Below are 16,219 nucleotides of genomic sequence, written 5' to 3'. Positions count from 1 at the left end.
ATTACAAAATTATTTTTTGCACTGAAAAGGACCACTTTTTATAACATCATGAAATTTTATTTTTTACTGAAGTAGTCATTTCATGCATATTTTAAGCTTTGTGCCTAATTTTTTTTTAAGATTTAATGTTTCTGTGATATATTTGAAAGTACTTACTAGTGATAAAGACCTTTTAAGGCTTCATCTTAGGCAATTCTAACTTTGGAAGACTAATGTGGGAAACATTTTAGATGCAAAGGAACTTAAGAATCTTATTGTCTAAACTTCTTAACTATCTTTGATGCAATAGAAGCCCAGAGCTTATGTGAAACCAGCCCACTCCCATTCCAGGGCCTTGGCATTTACTGTTCCCTCCCTCTGGAGAGCTGGAAGTATTCACATAGCTTAATTCTTTTTATTCGTGTCTCTGTACAAATGGCATCTCATGAGATGAGACTGAGTGGTTATCCCATGCAAAGTATCACCTCCATCTCTCTCCAATCCCTTTCCCTGTTTAATTTCTCCATAGCATGTACCATTTCACAGTTTGTCTGCCCCCATTAGAATAAAACTTAGCATGGAGGATTTTTGTGATGTTCCCCATGTGTCCCAGCACCCCAACTAGTGGCTGGCACATATGAAAAATTAGATGGTCAGTAAATATTTATGAAGCGAACAAACAGATACATAAGTGAAGTGAATGAAGAGGGCTGAGTTCAGAGGTTCTAACTCCTGATTCTTAGACCAGGAATCTGTCTTCCACACTACCCCAGATACTTCACTTGTCCCTGGTTGTCAAACATGGGTGCGGCTCTCTCACTATCCTAGGTGAACGGTCTGGGCTTGGAGTCAGACAGACCCAAGTTTAAATCAAGGCTCTACTTCTCACTCGTTATCTCTGTGAAGATGGACAAATTACCTAACATATCTGTGCATCAGTTTCCTCATCTATACAATAGGGGCAAAAACTGTATTTACAGATAAGGTTGTAAGGATTAAATAAGATAATAAAGCAAAATGCCAAGCACTATGGCTAGCTCTTATTCAGCACAAAAACTAAGATGAAAACATCCTCTGGTTTCCTTGATCCCCCCCGCCCCCAGCCCCCTGGCTCTTTCTTTTGTCCAAATGTTTTCCCATCTCCCTGCTTCTTTGGCTTCCCTTAAAATCTGCCTCTCAACTGCCTTTCCTGGATAAAGTTTTTCTTTATTTTTGTGTTATTCTGGGGGTTGCTATACAGTTGCCCTATATCAACACAAGTAGCTTTATCTCCTAGGTATTTCCAGCAGGTGTATCCAACTCCAGAAGCATTCTCTTTTGTGACTAATTCTTTTTTGTGACTAAGTTGGTACACAGTGCCTTGTGGTACTCAGAGCAGCCTTGGGGAATCTGTGTATGAATGAGAAAGGAGTGAGTGACCGTTGTCTAAAGGGGGTTGACAATCGACATATAAATGCCTATTCCCTTCTTTTTGGCATGTTGCAGATAATCCAAAGCAAAGCAGCCGAGTCCCTCTATATATTAAAGTTCTAGATGTCAATGACAATGCCCCGGAATTTGCTGAATTCTATGAAACCTTTGTCTGTGAAAAGGCAAAAGCAGATCAGGTGAGTTTCATAAGAAAGTAAATTAATTTAGTCAGATTAATTTAGATCTTCTAATAACTCAGACGATACACAGAGCTGAGGGCCAGGTTTGAATTAAGTATGAAGTAAATGCTAACAAAATTAATACTATAAATAAGAGCAGAATGAATGTTTAACTTGCATAAGAGAACAAGCAGTTTTTAAGAACTGGAAGTTCATCATTCTCAAAGACTGATGTGGATTCAAATCAGTCCTGAGTTTTCATTAAAATAGATTAGTCACAGCTTTATTTGAAAAATCTTAATTGGTGAGCAGATACTTTTAATTACCATGTGTACAGAGAGGAAAGCAATAACTACGACATATTTTACAATTGCCTATAATTCATAGTTCCACTTACTTATATTGCCCATCTGTACAAGTAATACACATTAGTGAATGTTTTCCTGTTTTACACATTTGTCCCCACCTGAAATAGGTCTTTTCTACCAATGGTATAAAATTATGTTACAGTTTGTCGAAACAGCGGTACACTGTTAAAATACATGTTAGGGCAGGAAGTTGAAGTTGTGTTTTATGTACAAACTTTCTTTTTAGTTTTTATGCAAGTTGATGGTTTATGTATATGTCAAGACTGCATTTCTAAACAGGCTGTTGTACAGAGTGCCCAAAGTTTTTTAGTTGAAATGCTGTGGTAGATCACTGTGGTATTTTATAGTTTTGTATCACTCTAGGGCAGTGTTTGCCAACCCAAGTGATTTTGCCCCCAGGGGACATTTTTTGATTGTCACAAAGAGGAGGGTGTCACTGGTATGTAGTGGGAGGAGACCAGGCTTGCTATTAAACATCCTACATACAGTGCCCAGGATAGCCCCAAAACAAAGTGTTATTTTGGGCTCTATTTCCAACCCATCATTTCATTGCATAGAGCGGACTCACTGTAAATTTTCTAGAGACTATCGTTTTTAAATTAAAATCAGAAATCATTTAGTCAAGCAATTTACTGCAACACTGTAAGGAATGCTTTTGAGTTACCAAAACTTTATAGCAGCTTTATGGTTTTGATTTTAGTTGATTCAGACCCTACGAGCCATTGACAAAGACGACCCTTATAGTGGGCACCAATTCTCATTCTCTTTGGCCCCTGAAGCAACCAGTGGCTCAAACTTTACCATTCAAGACAACAAAGGTAAAGGAGCCCAAGTTACTTTCTCTGTCTATATATTTATATCTTTATCTCTATCTATCTACTGTCATCACAATTGTTGCAATCCATGACGTGGTATGCACGTTAACATTGACTTTGCTTTCCGGTTCCAGATAACACAGCAGGAATCTTAACTCGGAAAAATGGCTATAATAGACACGAGATGAGCACCTATCTCCTGCCTGTGGTCATTTCAGACAACGACTACCCAGTCCAAAGCAGCACTGGGACAGTAACTGTCCGGGTCTGTGCATGTGACCACCATGGGAACATGCAGTCCTGCCATGCGGAGGCCCTCGTCCACCCCACGGGACTGAGCACAGGGGCTCTCATTGCCATCCTTCTGTGCATCGTGACCCTACTAGGTAAACTGCTTCTCCCTGCATCCTATCTCCCCATGAGAGGCACACACTGTTACTGTGACACTCTAGATTTATCCGCCTCCCCCATTAAGGCATACAGCCCGCTCTAGGTGAGTAGAGTTACATGCTGAGAATCTGTGTTGTTCAACCATGAACTAGTTTTTGTTTGAACATAGTTTTGGCGAATGAACAGATATGAAACTTGCCTATGTCCTTACCTACTCAGGGAATCATTCACCAAAGAAATCTCTTGTCTGTTAGACTGGGAATGAATCCCAGGCAGGATTTGAGGGCACTATATAAATAGGCCCTTTTCATTTCATTTGTTGTTTAATATCTAACCTGGCAAACACTGTTAAAATGTAAAGAGTGAGAGTCACCCAGTATGGAAGGTGTGATGATGGCCCTTTGTATGAAGGTAAAGTTTAAAGATCAGTGGGCAAGTGGAAAGAGAAATGTGATGACTTTTTCTCTCTCAAATGGGAAATAAAGAAGTGATTAAATTTTCTTCAACCCAGCCAACTTGCTTTGATCTACCCATTTAAATAACTACCTTCTTAGCATTGCTCCCCGAATGCCACATACACAATGTCTATTATTTCTCAGACTCTCAAAAATAAATAACTTCTATGACTGAGGAAGTAAATCTGGGACCTAAAAGAAATGAATGCAATCAAGGTGAAAATCAAGGTTTAGCAATGATTCAAAATGAAAGTTTCATCCCCAACAAATGAATTAAGCTCACAGGCTGAGCTCAAAACACTTTACAGACCGTTGCCTGTTGTGAACTAAGAAATCAAATGTTAGTTAACTCAGTCCTTCCAAAAATCAAAGCAAGCTCCCCTACACAAAGGGAAGAAAGGGAAGAAGTGTCAACCTGGATTGCGGGGGGGGGGGGGTGTACTTTTTCAAAAAAAAAAACCTGACAATTTGGTGACTTTGAGAGAAGGAAAGAAGAAAGAGTAAAGACCTACATTTTTCCAAGAAGAGAATGCCTAGGGATCCCTGCTCAAGAACTTCACATTTCGTATCATTTTGCTAATTATAACAGAAGTCTTGAAACTTAACTACAGAGCTGTGATTCTCTTTGTCAACGAAGATTTGGGGGAAGTATTTTAAGATATGAGGATAAATAAAAGCTGACAGTATGCAAAGACAAATCAGTGTTTCTAATGGTGTGAGTCTATAACAGTTGTTTTGGAAGAGAAGGATATGAATATTCTTTTTGATTAAAAAAAGTTATTTTTAGAAGGGCTGAATTGGCAGGGCTGTACTCAGGGAGAATTCCATGGACATTTTGTGGTCTGTAGAAAGAGAGCTGACTCTCATCTCATAGAAGTGATTTCTCCTTACCTTCATCATCTACCCATTTTCTCCTCCCCACTTTTTTCCTTACCTACTCCCTCTATTCTCCCTTTTCATTTCCTTCTCCAATGAATTCACTGTCTCCTCGTTACTCCTAACTTGTTTCAGTGCTTCCTACAGCTGGTCTATTCTTTTTGGAATTCTGTACCCAATAAGACAGGAAATAAATGGGATTTAACCCTTCCTAGGCTAACACCATGGGCTATAAACTGGGCAAGAGGCTTCACAACTGTTTTTCTCATTTAACCCTCAGAACCATCTGGTATGTATTTATCTGCATCTCAAATTAGAGTACTGAGGCTCTAAGATGTGCAGTCATGTAGCCGACTCACACAGCTAACAGGTGGTGGGACAAAGTACAAAACGCCGGTCTTCTCCCCCTGAGCCTCAGGGCTTCCACATGGCTCTCTACTTTCTTTGTGAGCTCACAGAATGTAAGGTAATTTCCAGGCTGAAAGAGCCCGAACTGAAAACGAGACCATTGAAGAAGGTGGAAACAAACTTCAGGTTTTGTAAGAGAAGGGAAGCCACAACGATAGAGGAGGAAACCTACAGTCAATAAAGTGGATCATGTGGCATCTCTTATTTTATTTACAAAAATAAAACAACAGGGGCACCTGGGTGGCTCAGTCGGCTAAGCTTCCTACTTCAGCTCAGGTCACGATCTCATGGTTCGTGAGTTCAAGCCCCACATTGGGCTCTCTGCTGTCAGCACAGAGCCTGCTTCGGATCCTCTGTCTGTCTGTCTCTCTCTCTCTGTACTTCTCCTGTGCTCTTGCTCTCTCTCACTCTCTCTCAAAAATAAATAAACAGAAAAAATAAAAATAAAAAAATAAAACGACACTGAAAACAACTACTACATCTCGTGTCTCTGTGGTGCTTTACAGTCTGCACAACTGTTACATTTATTAACTCATTCCTGATGACAGCACTGGCCACTGTGTTAGTGCCTCTCTTTTACAGAAGGAAACACACTTAAAAAGGTGAAATCATTTAAGTGAGCCTAGGCAGGCTGATTTCAAGTGCCTTGCTACCTTCTAGCTTTATGATGGGATTTGAACACAGGTTGGTCCAAGCATTCCCCACTCAAAATCTCACCACTATCCTCTGGCCTCAGGGGATTGAGAAAAGGGAAGAGGTCAGTCACTGGGAAGAAAGCTATTACTTTCTCAGAATGTATTTTTTTTTGCTCCACATGCTTAGAACTCACATCTTCAGTTTATAAAAGTTAGCTTTGAGAAAGATCTCCTTTCCAAAATTTCTGTTCAGATGTACATTGGGCTAAGAAGAAAAGTACAGGCAGTCGTAGCTGTAGGAGAATTAGGCAGTGAATGAATGCCTCTGATTCACCAAATGTGCCCTCTCTCTTCCAGGCAATCGCACTTCTGGGTGTGCATAGGACTAAAATAAAAGATACAGATAACCTAAGCCGGGGAAGAATTAGGAAGTGATAAATGCCTGCTATCTTGCCTTAAATGGTGGCACAAACCATTGTACATACAGGTTTAATTCTTTCCAAGACAGTTGTCTCGATTCTATCCTCTAACCCCAGAGGCCATCCTCAGTTACAGTCCTTTGTTTTGCAAACCCTTGTCATTGGTCACACGGGAATCCGGAAAAAAGCGTAGACTATGAGCATGCCCTGCAATTTTCCACCCTCCCGCACCTCAGGGTAAAGTGAAGATATACAGAAGCCTCCAGGCTCCACGTGACAGGCCGTGCCCTCCTCCTCTCCTCTCCTGGGCCCCCTCAGGTGCAGCCATAGCGTCTCCAGGCTGTTTCTCAAATACTCTAGGCACCTTTGCACCCCAGCCTTTCTTCCAGCTCTGTCCCCCTCACCTGACAGCTCCTCAGGTAATTAATTCCCCATATCTTTGCTCAAATGTCACTCCTCTTAAACACACGGCCCCTCAATCATACACAGAAGTGCTCCTCATCCTCCTTTCTCTGATCAACTTTTTGTTTCCACTGCACATATCACCTTCTAATGATTTCCTTATTTATCAGACACATTATTTGTTTTTCAAGATCTCCATCCACCACCACAGCCACCTCTGCCCACCTCATTAGGACGGGGCTCTTGATCAATGTTTTCCATTGATAGTGTCTAGAACTATAGCTGGCACAAAGTAGGCACTACATAAATAGTTAGTAAAACGCCCTGAATGGCTGGGATGAATGAGGCAGGAGGATGCTGTCTGGCAGCAAACGACAATGTATACAGTTACACAATCGCACGCTTGAAAATGGCAACACTGGATATCCTTCAGAAAAAGTCTATAATCAAAGCACGCTTTAACGCATGGTGATTAATAAGAGTGTTGGCTTTTTAGTTTGACCTGGATTTCAATTGTTTGTACATGTGACATCTCTAAACCTCAACTTCCTCTGTGTAAAATGGGGTTATAATGATGGTACTTACTTTGTAGGGCTGCTGTGACGATCAAATGAGATTCAGTATGTAAAGCACTTAGCACAGTGTTTGGCACATAGAATGCTCTCAGTAGATAACCAATTATTATTAATGCTATTAACACCTGAAATTTTAATATATAGAGACATGCGAATGCATGTATCCATCATTCTGTGTGTAGGTATCCATATCCACCAAAAGCCATTATTCTGTAATTCTTACCACAGTAATTCAATTTTTATGACTCATAAAATCTGGACCATGTTATGGATGAGAAAATAAAAACACATTACTAGTACTTCTTGCAGTAAACAGCCCTGGACAAACCCAGTTTCACAATGCAGTTTCTGCCCTGGATGGCTGCTTTCTCTCTAAGCCGTCGCTGTGTTTTTATTTTCCCACCCATATGTCCATTTGGAGATGTGTCTGTCTACAGGTAGCCAGCTGCGAAGAAACATCAGGAGTTATTTAAACACAATTCTTGCTTTGCCTCTAATTGGAGTTCAGAGGAAAAATCAAAAGGACAAACATTCCAGGCATCACACTTAACAGACTACTAACTCTGAAAGATTTTTTTTTTAAGTTCCCTCTTAAATGTGTTTATTTTATTTAGCTCAAACAGAAATAAGCTGGTGTGTGTCTTATCACCCGCCCCCTTTCAAACCGGCTGGTGTTGAAGTCCAGAATGGCTTTCTGAATTGTATCTGGGTCTCTCCAGGTATTATCTGTAATAATATTTCTTATATGTAGAAAGGTATGCAGACATTCACATGCCTACTTTGGGTTTTAAACCAATTTTACACTTCTCTGAGGAAAAAAAAAAAGAAGAAGAAGAAGAAGAAGGCAGAGTGCAAAAGTTATTTTAGACGTGTAGTTATGCAAACCCTTCAACACATCCCGAAGGTGCCAGCCTTGTGCTTATAAGCAGTTTCAGAGCATTTCAGGTGTTCAGCATAATTTGCACTCTGATTGCTGCGCTCTCGCTGTGTTTGAGCTTTATTATTATTATTATTATTATTATTTTATTTTTTCCTTACCTTCAGACTAGCTCCCCGTTTCAAAGCGAAAGGGAACTACTGACAAAAATATGAAGGTGTTTTATCCTCTACTTAAATTGTAACTTTCTTTCAAATATTCTCCTCCGCTCTTGGGGGGTCCCCGGTTTGATCACGCGTGGAGGCAAGCGCAACCTTCAAGGAATGAAAGTTGAGTCTGCAGTTTCCCGGAGAAGTTTTGAAACTTCACGTTGGAGCGCAGCGCTGCTTGCTGACATTAATTGGGCGGCAAATTAACTTCCCCTTCCCTTCTGCTTTGTCTCTGCTTCCAGTGACGGTGGTGCTGTTCGCAGCTTTGAGGCGGCAGCGGAAAAAAGAACCTTTGATCATTTCCAAAGAGGACATCAGAGACAACATTGTCAGTTACAACGACGAGGGTGGCGGAGAGGAGGACACCCAGGCCTTTGATATCGGCACCCTGAGGAACCCCGAAGCCATCGAGGACAGCAAATTACGCAGGGACATCGTGCCCGAGGCCCTTTTTCTGCCCCGACGGACTCCAGCCGCTCGAGACAACACCGACGTCCGGGATTTCATTAACCAAAGGTTGAAGGAGAACGACACGGACCCCACCGCGCCGCCCTACGACTCCTTGGCCACCTACGCCTACGAGGGCACCGGCTCGGTGGCCGAGTCGCTGAGCTCGCTGGACTCGGTGACCACGGATGGAGACCAAGACTACGACTACCTTAGCGACTGGGGCCCGCGGTTCAAAAAGCTCGCAGACATGTACGGAGGCGTGGACAGTGACAAAGACTCCTAATGCGTTGCCTTTGTCACCTCGCAGTCCGCCGCCCAAGGACCTGCAGTGGCGACGCCCGCCTCCGTGTCCACTGCTCCGCGAAGGCTTCTCGGTGGTGCCCGTTCCCGACGTCGACGGCTGCAGTCCGGGGGGACCCAACGCGAGGGACTTTTTTCTAGTACACTTTTATGAGCTTCCAAGAGGCAAAGGTTTATTTTTTAGCGCATCCAGTTATCCATGTCGGTCAGCCCCCCTCCCAGGCCCCGTGCTGGAAGAGAGAACCAGGAGTGGTATTTTCCCTTGCTCTCCTAGGGCGGGTTGGGAACACGTTCAGTGTCACTGGCCTGGCCTCCCTACCACACTCCATTGACTCAGGTCAGCTGACTGCTCTGGCTGTACATTTCACACGCTAATGAGATGAGGGACTGTGCTTTAACGATAAAAATATAGTTTTAGTGGGAAGAAATGAGGGAGGAACAACTGTGAGGTTGGTCCTGGTATATCCGCTCGCAAGGAGATGATGGACTGTGTATATTGGGTGTGTTTTATGGGTGTGTCCCAAAGTATTTAAAATGGCATTTGCCTGTCCTATGTGTTCTTCAAGAACTTTTTCTGGCACCAGTGACTATTCAAAGCATCAAATCCACCAACGTTTTAAGATTCTGGGTCCTCTTTAGGACTAGAAACAAATCAAATGGTAATATTAAAAAACAACAAACAAAACATAATGATATCTCATTCCTGGCCACTAACTCATATTTTTTTTATATATTAAACACACAAAAGTTTGCCCTTGCACCGTATAAAGAGAAAGGGAAAATAGCTAATGATGTCAACAAAGGAAATATTTAGCATATTTAAAGCTCGGGCCACCAAATGTACTACAGATCACTTAAAATTACTTCGACCATCAGTATCAGTAAACTAATCACAAGTAAGTCTAATTGTTTCAAATTCTCAACGAAACTTTTCTGAGACAAATTTTAACTCCTTGTCTGTAGTTGTTGTCAGTATTATTCTAATATACTTGAAAGTAGCCGTGTGAAGTACAATTCATATTCTTGATGCTTCGTACACAATTAAGTTACATTAGTAAAGGTAGATTAGAAAAACTCAAATCCTGCCCTCAGAGTTTAATGGGGAAATGAGAGCCAGCCACACTTGAACCTGATAACTTGTCCTTCACATCTGGAAACATCTATATATTTATATGATGTGATATAGATATATTGTTGAGATCACAGTGAAAAACTACACATTACATGTTTGGAAGACGCTTACGAAGGGAAAAATTTGATTCCCTTCAACGAGAGTGTTTAAGATGGTATTAAAATGATAGTTGACATTCAAAAGCATTAACATTTTTCCATTGTTTTTAACTTCGTTGCTATGGCAACCCTGCCATCCTTGTCTTTGAACCAATGATAAAGTAATCGTCTCAAACTACAACAGAAAAGTAATGTACAATCCATCCAATCTATTATTTCTCTAATTATGCAATTAGCATCATAGTTATTATCCAGAGGACCCAACTGAACTGAACTAATCCTTTTGGCAGGTTCAAATCATTTATTTCATATGGCTGTTCTAATGATTTGTATCATTAGAATCTTACATTGTGCAGTCATCAGAAAATTCCAAAGTACTGTAATGAAAACATTGTTGTTTCAAAAACTTAGAAAAGAAAAAAAAACCCAGGCTCTGTATATATCTATATATCTATATATCTATATATATTATGTACTTAAGAATATGCTGACTTCAATTATTAGTCTTAGGGATTTATTTTCAATTAATGTTAATTTTCTACAGATAATCTTAATGTCATTTCCATTTGGAGATACTGTCATATTAGCACATACTTTCTATTTGGAACACACTGTTGTTTAGTTAAGTTTTAAATAAGCGTGTTACCCAGGAAGTAAAGACGGCACCCTTAAAATAAGAGAAATGTAGTCTTTTGGGTTACCCAATTAGAGTGAAAAGTTTTTTTTAACCATATTATTCCTTGTGTTTCCTGAATGGCTTCCTATTTTGTAATGGACTTCCCTGTATACTAACAAGTATTTCATGTTTTCAGGGTTTCTTTTGCTAGTTCTTCACACACACACACACATACACACACACACACACACACACACACACACACACACAGGAATGCAAACAAAATACTATGGGAGGGTTTCACTGTAATGAATATCATAGTCACAGTTAAGTGTTGAAAAAGATAGCTTAGTAAAGTTAATTAGTAAGAACTAGTTATTCATAGCAATAGAATACCACCTTAATCACATGACTTACTGTAAAATTAAAGAGCTCTCTGTCCTTATGTTTCATGTCATGTAATAAATTGTATCAAGAAAGATAGTCCTGTAAAAAAGAAAGTTATCATCAGAAGTCTTCCTTTTGAACTTTTGGGTTAATTGGAATGTCTGAGGGTTGACGCTAGCAACTTCCAATGTTTAACGGTAAGGTTTATTCTCTCCTCATAAGTGAAAGTAAGTAGTTCTGTAGTGGAATGTTTGAGATGTAATTGGCAGGTATATTATCCCACCTTGAAGACGGTACAGTGAACCAAGAACAAGTGAATATGACTAAATATTGAAATAACTGCTTAATCTCTTACCATAAAACCTGATGATGAAGTGACTCTCTAAGAAATTGGATAATTTAAGACTAGAGCTGAATATTTTAGTACTAGGGTCCTGTAAGTGTTCTCTGAAAATTAATACTCTCTGATGTCATGGAAATAATGAGAGCCATACTTCCATCATTCTGTGTGTGTCTCTCTTCCTTCCCACCAGGATACCAGGTCAAGGATCCCAGTGAACATAAATGATTACTGGAGGAAAAAAAAAATTAGTTTTCAGCTCAGTTTTCAGAAAGTCTCTTTCCTGATAGTAGATGTTAGTGACGAGAAAGATGGCAGGAAAATGCGAAGAGGTAAAATTTAATATTTGCTTTGGTCACTGAGAAACTACAATTCATTCATTATAAGCAGATGACTTTTATGGATTGCTTCAAGGACATTGAGGCCCTTCTGAAAAATTTTTCCCCTCCATTCAAAAGGAAGAGTTTCTTCAAACCACTAAAATGTTCCCTAAAATAAGCTGGAATTTTTAAAATGTTAAGCTGCTGTGCGTAAGTTTACAACCCCATCACTTCATGGCCACTTTCTGCTGAAAGGCCTAAACATTTGTCCCAAAATAAAAAATGAAATCAAATGGGGGAAGAGATGGTTCCATGGAATCATAAGTGAGGGATTCTAGGCACAGTGAATAAATGTTTTTTTTTACAGAGCTTTTTAGCCTTATAGTTCAGTTGCATAAAGGAGTTTCAGATACAAATTGACTCCATTTTCAAATGGAACAAAACCTGGTGATTCAATTTTAACTCATTAAAAAAAAAATTGGCTTAGTGTTCATTTTCAGCTCCAAAAAGTTGTACAAAAATTTCTTAAAAGTTGAATCTCTATCTTGGAAGCATCCAAATTTTGTGAATCCAAGTTAACTTTAGAATGTTTCCATTACTTTCATTTTTAAGTACATCAATATTAGATGTCCTGATTTGCTAAGCGAACCTTACGTCAAATGCTTTGCCTTGAAATCAGTATTTCACTGAAGATAATAATATATAAACTATGAGTTAAGAATTCCTCAATTCTAGGGGCGCCTGGGTGGCGCAGTCGGTTAAGCGTCCGACTTCAGCCAGGTCACGATCTCGCGCTCCGTGAGTTCGAGCCCCGCGTCAGGCTCTGGGCTGATGGCTCGGAGCCTGGAGCCTGTTTCCGATTCTGTGTCTCCCTCTCTCTCTGCCCCTCCCCCGTTCATGCTCTGTCTCTCTCTGTCCCAAAAAAATAAATAAACGTTGAAAAAAAAAAATTAAAAAAAAAAAAAAAAGAATTCCTCAATTCTATAAACTTGAGGACCACAAAAGTAGATAGATGAAAGGGAAGAACAGAGTTGATTCTTGGGCCCAAACTAAATATTTAAATCAGACACACCTAAATTAATTTTCCCTAGGAACCAAACCACCGAATAAATTATCTTACCCTACTCCCTAGTTTTGAAGCAATATAATTACTTTGGAAGAATGCTCTAGAAAGTCATGATTCCCCACTATTTTGAAAGGTATCCTCTAAAAAGGATCATTTTAGAGTAATTTTATTCTTTATGTTTTTGTCTAGATGAAGTCTTTTTTTTGAATTGTGACAGGGCCAATGCTTGACACAGCCAAGCATTTATATTTAACACTAAAACCCAGCCTCCTTTATCAGGTTATAAGAGTAGAAAGATTAAGACTTAGTACATGGATCTTCAGGAAGATGAACTATTTTCTCAAGTCTAAAAAACAGCTTTCTTTTCCAGAGAATACAGAATTACAGAATGGTCTCCTTAAAAGTTCAGTGACTATTAGGTTTGCAGCATTTTTAATCTCCCTTTGGCATCTTTATGGAATAGTTTTCTAAAGGGGTAATTCTCTCTACTAAAAAATATCAGACCCTGACCGTATTCAGTGTGCAGAGGAATACCCTCTTATAAAGGAAATACGTTGACTCGCACACTTGTTAAAAGTTAATAAAGAAATAGCTCATTTTTAAAGCCAGAAGTTTATGGTCTCTGCATCGTCAATTTAATTTAAGCATTACTGAGACAATCTTTAATCTACTCCGCATTTTGTAATACCTTATTTATGATGCATTTTCATTTTTTAATTTGGGGGGAATGTTAGTCCGATAGATGAAAGTGCCAAAAGGAGGTCAAATGGAAACAAAGCCTATTACCCACTGTATTTCAGACAGGACCGAGGCACTTAGCCTGAGAGCCACTGGGTTATTAGATTAATTTCAAAAGAGCTTTTACAAGTTGCTTAATTCCATTTTTTTTTTTAAACCCATGGACCACAAACTCAAATTTCTCTTCAAATGGGGTTAATCTGACAAATGAGGCATGGACCCAGCGTTGTGGAAAAAGCATTCCGCTATAATGAGATCTTGGTCTTTCTTGCGAGACAGTGTTATTTATGTAAATATGTCTAGAGGCACCTTCTATAAGCTTTTAGTTTTCTATGATCTATTAGTTTAGTGTTTATTAAGGAATCAAATGTATAGAACTACTAGACATTCAGGGTGAATGCTGTGTAGCAAACCAACTTGTCTGCTCGAAAGAAACATAGGAACGCTTCAAAACCACCGTATTGTTTTGTTTGTGATTATTTTCATTGCTTTGAAAGTAAACTGCCTAAGAATAGGCCTTATAATAAATACTACGTGCGTCCTCAGTAGTACCAAGCTAAGGCGATTTGGCATTCTCCTACTGTGATTTGTGATTTTAAATCCAGAAAATAAAAGCTTTTTGGTATTGATTGTTTTTAATTAAAAACACTCCCAAGTATAAATTGAAGCTGATGCCACCCTTGAAGATTTGCTGGCTGGGATGCTCAGTCGATGGCTTTTCTCAGTATCATTGGTCTCTGGCAATGAGAACACCTGATGGAAACAACCCCTGCTCAGCTTTCATCCACATTTCTCGCTGGGGATATTTTCATAACGTCACAGTTTACATGAGAAAGTTTCCTGTGTTGGAAGGAGAGGTAAGACAATGACCTTACAGCTCAGTGTGGCCGCGCCTTTTGTTGTAGTCAAATGGCAAAAACACGCTCCTTGAAATGGCTTCTTTTATTTTCCTTTGTTTTCTTAGACGTATACATTTGAAAAGAATGCAATTTAAAAAGTGATTTCTCACAAAGAGTAAATATGCCTTTTGCAAATCAATTTTTGTAACAAGTTATTTATATGATATTACTTAATAAACTGTTTTTTTCTAACTTGTTTTTTTTTCAATTCTCTCAACCTATTGTTTTTAATCAGAGATTTCAAAACAATGTACATGCTGTTACACACTTTATATCTTTCTAAATCTGCTGTTTGAACCTCTCAAATAGCTAAGTAAAGCCAACTTGTTATACGATAATTAGCTTGTAAACAATAGTTTCTCCCAGCCAGCATTATACATCATTGGTACTGCCCTGCAGACTCCTTACTGCTGGGGCATCAAGAATTCTACTGTTATTTATGGAATTGCTGTATTAAGAAGAAAGCTGTTTATCCTCCTGGTAATTGCTTTAGATAAAGAAAGACAGTTCTATATTTTTGCCCATCCCAACTCTCCATCCTTTATTTCACTCCCATAGAAAAGCAATGTCTATGGATCTCTGATTTAAAAAAGAGCAAGAAAAAGCAAGAGCCAGACCAGAGGGAAATAAGGATAAAATCCTTCCACCATTCTGATACTATGAGTAAATAAAATGTTTTTAGCGTATTCAGAGCTATAATATTTCATATGCTGGTTCTTTTTTAAGCTGCCTCCTATTTCTACAGATGCAGTTTCATAATTTTTTCAGCTGAGAGAATTCATAGCTTTGCAAAGGGGATTTTCATTTATTCATTCATTTGTTCAGTAGTAGGCAGTCCACTGTGTGCTATGAAATATTCGACAGTAAGCCAAATAAATATATTTTCCCTTCTCTCCAGAAGCTCATGGTCCAGGAGGAAGGGCTGCCATAAACTCAAAAGTATAGTATCCACCTGAAGGTGGCAGGAAGGTGTCTTCAGAGAGGTAGAGATACAAGTGTTCCCTGAAAGGAGAAACTGTTTCTGCCTGGCTGGAGGAGTGTGTGGGAGGTTTAGGAATTAGTAGTACTGAGATAAATGGAAATAAGAAACCAAAACGAATAGCAGGGGAAAGAAAGAAAAGAGGGATGTTTAAGCAATGCCATTGATCTCAGCTGAGACTCCCTGAAGGAGACCATGCTGGGAAAATTCACATGGTGCCAGCACACAGAGGATCATTAATACCATAGCAGCTGGTCTTGTGATTTTTTGTGATTTTTTTTTGCCATGTGGTTTAACGTTATTGGTGGGAAATAGAAACCCATGGAAAGGAATGATGGTATTAGAAACACACATTTTTGAAGGGCATGTACGTTGCACAGTAGTATGCACGGTGTACTAGAGCTAAGCCTCTCCCCTGCGCCCCCAGATCTTCATGACCCCAAGGCAAGCGGGGTCTGCAGGATCTGGGAAACTACCTTGACCTAAAGGTAACATAGGCAGGAAGGGCAGTGTGCTGTCACAAGGACCCAGTTCAGGAAGCAGATTCCTGCAAACGTTTAGACAGTCTAAGCCATTTCCCATCACCAAAACAAACCACTTCCCATAATAGTTACTAGTATGTATTAGAGTAATTCACTCTAGCTGCTGTAACAGACAAAATCCAAAGTCTCCATAAAGTTTGTCTCACTCTTACGGTGTTCAGGGTGGTGGTGAGCCTTTCTCCCTCTTGTAGGTATGCCATTTGGAGCATCCTGCCTCCAACGTTTAAAGTGGCCAGGGAGGAAAGTTTGCTGAATGATCATATGAGATGTCTCTAGGGGGGCAGGGCCTAGACATGGCCTAGATCGTTTCTACTCATATCTCATTGGCCACAACTCAGTCATACGGCCCCAAACT

The 16,219-nt window shown here is 39.7% G+C and overlaps 1 protein-coding gene across 2 annotated transcripts in view; it reads left to right on the top strand.

The window, feature by feature from the left end:
- Positions 1 to 12,367, top strand: part of CDH6 (cadherin 6) — a 127,320-nt gene extending 114,953 nt beyond the window's left edge. For both annotated transcript variants that reach the window (XM_030332038.2, XM_030332047.2), the window contains 4 exons: positions 1,465 to 1,586; positions 2,637 to 2,754; positions 2,886 to 3,137; positions 8,240 to 12,367. In XM_030332038.2, the coding sequence (XP_030187898.1) occupies positions 1,465 to 1,586; positions 2,637 to 2,754; positions 2,886 to 3,137; positions 8,240 to 8,730 (983 nt within the window). In that variant the 3' untranslated portion in view covers positions 8,731 to 12,367. The remainder of the gene's footprint in view (positions 1 to 1,464; positions 1,587 to 2,636; positions 2,755 to 2,885; positions 3,138 to 8,239) is intronic.
- The last annotated feature ends 3,852 nt before the right edge of the window (positions 12,368 to 16,219 follow it).

Source organism: Lynx canadensis, chromosome A1 (assembly GCF_007474595.2).
Source record: "Lynx canadensis isolate LIC74 chromosome A1, mLynCan4.pri.v2, whole genome shotgun sequence".
NCBI lineage: Eukaryota > Metazoa > Chordata > Mammalia > Carnivora > Felidae > Lynx > Lynx canadensis.
Note: the sequence above shows the minus strand (reverse complement) of the source record. Positions and strands in the feature narration are given on the sequence as shown.